At 44.4% G+C, this 6,431-nt stretch overlaps 1 protein-coding gene across 1 annotated transcript; it reads right to left on the reverse strand.

The window, feature by feature from the left end:
• Positions 1-2,549: 2,549 nt before the first annotated feature.
• On the reverse strand, positions 2,550-5,989 carry LOC133349302 (pro-opiomelanocortin-like). Its single transcript, XM_061562678.1, has 3 exons — positions 5,915-5,989; positions 4,120-4,203; positions 2,550-3,523 (listed from the first exon to the last, which is right to left on the reverse strand). Exons 2-3 carry the CDS (start codon positions 4,189-4,191, stop codon positions 3,122-3,124), a joined length of 474 nt encoding a protein of 157 aa, XP_061418662.1. The 5' UTR covers positions 4,192-4,203; positions 5,915-5,989; the 3' UTR covers positions 2,550-3,121.
• Between the last annotated feature and the right edge of the window lie 442 nt (positions 5,990-6,431).

The raw sequence follows: 6,431 nt of genomic DNA on the forward strand, positions 1-6,431 counted from the left end.
CAAGGCTCTTTCCCTGGTCCCCATTTATTTCTCAATAAATATCCTGCCTCTTGGAAATATCGTCTCCAATTTGAATGTCGACCAGCGTGTCTATGCTGACGACACCCACCTCACCATGAAACTCATGCTTCCGTTTCTCTTGTCTTACCTCGACGTGGTCTCATCTTGCATTGGATCTAACTTCTTCGAGCTGATCGTTGCCAAAACCGAATCTATCGTTATTGGCAAAAAAACAGTCCTTTCCCAATAGAGAAATTAAGTTTGAGTGTTGTACCTCCAAAAGTCTGACAATGCCCTTGCAAAGAGTGTGAAACCTTGCAGTTGCCATTGATCCCAAAGCTCGCATTCTCTTCCCACAAAATGTCAACTCTGCTGGACCTCATACCTCCTCCATCTGTGCAACATCAGCCCAAATACCCTCCACTGGCCCTCAAATCCAGTCTCGGATCAAATTCAGAATTGCACTCATTTCAAGATGCTCTCACGGTATCGCCAATGCCCACCTCTACCCCGCTTACGACACTGGAGTCGCCTCCACGCACTCTGCACTTCAGCAGTAATCAAGGCCTGCCATCGAAGCCTCTGGTCAACAATTATCTCAGTGCAAGGTCACTTAATTGTTCTCTGCTGCAGATGCCATAGTACGGCTGTTTCTTCCCCCAGCCACCTGTGCTGCTGTTTCCCCGGCGCCGGTTTAATTCCTGGCTCCAAAGAAACAATGTTGTACTCTGCCTATGACCGACTGCCTCTTCTCTATATATATAACAAAAATGCCGAATGTTTCTTTACAGAGCTTTGAGAAAACGGGTCGGGCTTTGAATGGTTGCATCAATCCCAATTGTGTTGTGTCATTGTACCGTCGGTCAATTCACAGAGCTGACAAAAAAAGTAGCATGTACATGGCATAGGCATAGAATTACATTTGTATGCTCTTTTTAAAAAAGAAATGACCAAATGGTGTCGGCTTGCATATGCTCACTTTGTAAAATCATAAGCTCACTCGGCTCCTGAACATATGCTGGCCGTAACACATTCCTGCGGAGGGAGCTGGTAGGAACGTTGGGTTGCTCGGTCAATGACCAGGGTCAACGGCGGCGTGGTGTATTCCGCAAAGATGCCCGACTGTGAGGGCGGGCACAAGCCGGCGTGAGTAGGTTAAACGTTGAGTTTTATAAGGGCACCACGGGTTGACCAGCCACCCCCCACCCAGCCCCACCCTCCCCACCCAGCCCCTCCCCACCCTCCCCACCCAGCCCCTCCCCTCTCCACCCAGCCCCACCCCTCCCATTTTTGGATGCACGACGAACGGACGGACACAATAATCCCCTGTGGGCTGGTGGAACCAGGTGGTTCCTACCAGTATAAATGTATTCCTATTCAACGATTGTATGGTGAACATTACTATTCACGATGGCATGCGCGCGTTTGAGTGGTGAAGGGCTGCCCTCTACAGATAGGACAGAGTAGTGAGCATGATTTAAGGGAAGAGAGCAGAAGACATTGAATTCTGTGGACCATAAGAACCATTACAAAACAATGTTCAGGGAAGTATGAAACGCCGCGTTACTCATTATCTCATTCGCTCAAGATATTTAAACTAAAACACTTTTAGATTAGAAGTTTTCGTGACTGCAAGGATCCATACTCTTTGGTTCTTTTGGTAAAGTCACAACTAAATTTAGTTGTTTTCACTTTTTATTTTATTTTAATATTATTTTCACCTACGTGACTTTACCGAAAGAACCAAAGAGTAAAAAACACTTTTTTTCGCAAACACATTCACATGGAATCACACCGTAATGAAATGAATTGACAGATACGCCATTTGTATGTCATTTACACGTTATGTATAAAACAATCACGTGTTTTTCATTATTTATTGTGCATACGCGACATCATACATATACAGTGTCAACAACATCGAGCACAAAAATCAAACGGTAGCATACGCTAACACATGCTATTATTATTACTGCAGATATTATGTTAATTTGCCTCTGTATTCTTCTTTGGTTGTTTTTTAGTAATTATGCTGCGTGTGTGAATGTGTTTACAATTTGATCTACGCACACGTGCTACTGTTTATGTCAACGCAGCCACAGCCTCTTTGGAACAATTCAAATTCCCCGTGACTCTTCCACTCATAAGGGGCCGTCCATAAATGACGTCACGCACCTCGGGGGGGGGTCAGACATTTGTGACGATGTGTGACGAGGGGGGGAGGGTTTGAGAAATGTGACGTCACATCAAAATGTGCAACTTTAAATAAATATAGACAACGCGTTCTACTTAATTAAATAAACTTTTTTTTATAAATGTTTTCTCCTACAACATCAGAGTGCAGCGCCACATTAAATACGCACTACAATGATAATAGTTTAAAGCGATTTGAAGCATGTTTTGTTTTCAAAATGGAAATATGGTTTTGGGGGGGGGGCAGAGCTTTGTGACGTCATATTTGAGGGGGGGTTTGACTTTTTGTGACGCCGTGTGACGAGGGGGGGGGTCAAAAATGTCCAAAATTGCGTGACGTCATTTATGGACGACCCCTAATACACTAGGGAAGCTGTCGTGTCCTCATGGTTAGCCGTTCGCGCAATCGACTTCAAAACCTCCGCCCAGTGCCGGATTTTCCTAGTAGCACAAGTAGCTACTAAATGTGTAGTAGCTACTTGTGTAGTAACTACATGTGTAGTAGCTACATGTGTAGTAGCTACATGTGTAGTAGCTACATGTGTAGTAGCTACATGTGTAGTAGCTACATATGTAGTAACTACATGTGTAGTAGCTACATATGTAGCAACTACATGTGTAGTAGCTACTACATGTGTAGTGGCTACGGGCCTCGCACTTTCTAGGGCCCCGCGCTAAACGGTTCAGTGATGCTGCACTTGCTCTATTACTATAGTACTACACCGCCTTCAACTTTTATGAACGACTGCGTGTTTAAGGTTAGCGATGTGTCGTATTATCTGGTTGTATAGCAAATGAAAAAAATGCAATTACTTTCCTATTCACGTTAAAAATGTGTGTTTTAATATTTATTTATTTAGGGCCCCCTTTATAACGTATGCTACAGCCCCCGCACTATCTCAATCCGACACTGCCTCCACCTCATTGCTCATCTCCTCCGTCTCTCCAGAAAATCATCTTCCTCCTCCTCTTCCTCCCCGAGGGTCCGGCCTTCTCCGAGCCACACTTTGACCGGCCGTCGTTTTCTCCCCGCAGGCTTCCCCCAACGGAAGTGCTCCACGGAATAGGACCTCTTCCCATCGTAGGCTCCCTCGGGGTCTCTGCTCTCGGCGCTCGACGTCTGCGCGTTGTCTTCCTCGGCCCACGCGTTCCTCGCGGTCGCCGCGAAGTTCCCCTCCGGGCTCATGAGTTGCTGCATTCGACGTAAATAACGCGAGATGTAGTCCTGCAGCAGCTTGGCCTGAGACGTGTCGTCGTCGCCGCCGTCGCCGACGCTGCTGCTGCTTCTGTGGCTGGATATGCATTCGTTTTGGATGCCTGGCGCGCAGAGCTGCAGCAATGGCACGAGGAAGCACACGCACGGTCCATTGATCAGTATGAATGGCGAATGTTACGATAGAAAACGAATTTGAAGTCTCTGCAACAGCGTCTACAAAAGCTCAATATATTGGTGAATGATAATTGGGTTTTTACCCTTCTATCTGGCAACAAAACTGACACCTTTTTTTTACAAGGAGTCATGTTTGCATCCCATTTCAAACGTCCACTGAAACTTGGCCTTGCACCACTTTGCTTGAACATTTGAATGCGTTGGGGGTTCCCCCCCCCCCTCCCCCCATTGGGGACACAGCAATTATTGCGCGAGAGAAAAAAACGAATTATCTGCTGCAACAAACCACCCCTTATTGAGATGGGATTTTTACGTGAATATTTTATTTTTTAATATTCTTTGGTTCTTTCGGTAAAGTCACGGAGATAGAAAATAAAACAAATTTAGCTTTTATTTTATTTTTATTGTTCTATATACGTGACTTTACCGAAATAAACAAAGAATATGAATTCCTGCAGTCACGAAAGTTTTAAGTCAAAATATATTTTTTATGTTTATATATATTTTTTTGTTGTAAAATTCATGGATAACCTCACCTTGCCAATGATGGAAGCACCCACCGCTGAGCCCAGCACACAGGCGAGCAGCAGAAAGACCCGCGTGTGCATCTCGACGTGAATCTGGAGGACACCACGCATCACGCGGGTTACATCACACCCCCCCCTCCCCCAGAGGTCGCAACCGGGTACCCGATACCCGTACCCTACCCGATACCCGGCTACCCGTACTCGGCCGGGTACGGGTAGCCGTTTGTGACCCTGGTGCGGCCGGGTACGGGTACGGGTAGGCCGTGAGTCACCGGTGAGTAGCCGTTTGTCACTCATTTCGGGTAGGGAACGGGTACCCGTACCCGGCCGGGTACCCATTTGCGACCCTGGTGCGGCCGGGTACGGGTACGGGTAAGGAATCAAAACGTCGTGAATTTATTGTTTTATTTTTATTAATTTTAATTTCATTTTTTACCTACGTGACTTTACCGAAAGAACTAAGAGTATGAATCAAAACCCGTTTGCTACCTCTGCCTCCCCCCCCCCCCCTTTCACAGCTCCGCTCCGGCAGCATTTGCCAAGAACCCAAACGCGAGCGAACTGTTGGTGCTAAAACCTGCGCATTATCGCTGCTTGAACAGAACGCTCAGAATCGTTTGTAACACGACGCGAGGCACCAACAACTGCCTAGCTTGTGTCTCGCGCCCCCAGGCGTGGCGCTAGGCATAAGCTAAGCAACGCGCTCTGGGCACCAAAACACCGTCAAGGGGTTCCTGGATTTGTGAGAGAGAGAAATAAATGTGGGTGAACCCTACATCTGCTTGGTTCTTTCGGTAAAGTCACGTAGAAGGGAAATAATAAAATAATAAAAATAAAACATAATTAAATTAAAATAAAATAAAAAATATAATAAAAAATCATTTGCAAATAACAATAAATTAAAAATAAAATAAAAATCTAATTAAAATAAATTAAAATTAAAATAATATTTTAAAAAATCGAAATTGAACCCTACATCCCTCTTCACATCTGACTGCATATTTGTCTCCTATCTGCATGTGTTTCACTTCAATAGGTCTCCGTCTGGTCCGTATTTCTCTTTTTCTATCTCACTGCATCTCTACCCCTGTCAACGTGTTTTCTGTCGTCTCACTGGAAGTTGATACAGCGAAAGGGGACCTCCTAGAAATTGATCCTGTTTCGGGCTGGTCGTGGGGCAGAATCACCACTGCCTAGAATTAGTGAATGAATTGTGTATATTGGTGAAGTGATCATCGTAATTTAACTTGACGGGTCTTCTTTGCACACCAGTTCATGTGCATTCGCCTTTTTTTGCAAGCAACAGTTCCAAATTGTTCAGTTTTATGAACATGTGAATATCATGATAACGTTGTTGATTACTTGAGATTTGCACAGATTTTCAAGTGTGTGAGACCAATGTAAATGTTTAAATTGTATTTTATATACTGATGTACGTGAAGTTACAATTCAATGAATAAAATCAGCAATATTTGAAATGTACGCAATAATGTTTGTAGAGATAAAAATTGAAAGACGAACTTTTCATATGAATGTGCTTGGAGCATTATTGTTCCTGTTAACTATAAGATGTGTTTTGCAGTTATATGTGCAATTTAATCAAGTAAATGTGGCCACAACTATAGAATGCATACGCCTGACAACAGATATACATTAAAACTACACTTGCTTTCAACATTGTACGAGCATTTTTGTTTTTACAATCACATAAAAACGAAAAGTCAGTGACCCGAACCAACAAAAACTTACAACACATTTCACCGTTGTGATATACGATGCAAACGAGAACGGAATAACATGTTACCTTTTGCGAAGTCGCTGCACAACAAAGAGCTTCAATTCAGAATCTCAGCAGTTCGAGACACGTGTGGACTGCGGTCAGGATTCTGGAGAAGTGACGATACAGGCAGCAACGGAGGGAGGCCTTATAAGATGTGTGTGTGTGAAGGGGGCTGGGTAGATTAATGCATGCGGTGGGTGTATAGCACAAACGTACATTCGCATATCTAAAGGACCTACGCGTTTTGCGCGGCTAAGTGCACTTCCATAGGTACCGCTCTCAGCAAATCGAACCATGCTGTATAGGTTAAAGCCTAAGTGATGGGTGGGGAGATCGGTGCAGTGTTTTCGCACGCTGCACTACGAATCCAGCCACCCGAGTTTGACTCATGGTCCCATTGCATGGATGTTGAACTTTTTTCGCACTTAGGGACGTGGCCAACCGTACTAATCGGAGGTGCGGGGGAAGGACAACAAACCAAAACACAATTTAGAGTTCTAAAGAAATGAGTTTTCAACCTAGATTTAAAAGTGGCATAGCT

Source organism: Lethenteron reissneri, chromosome 29, assembly GCF_015708825.2.
Source record: "Lethenteron reissneri isolate LAM-NWPU_2019-01 chromosome 29, ASM1570882v1, whole genome shotgun sequence".
In the NCBI taxonomy this organism is placed as follows: Eukaryota; Metazoa; Chordata; class Hyperoartia; order Petromyzontiformes; family Petromyzontidae; genus Lethenteron; species Lethenteron reissneri.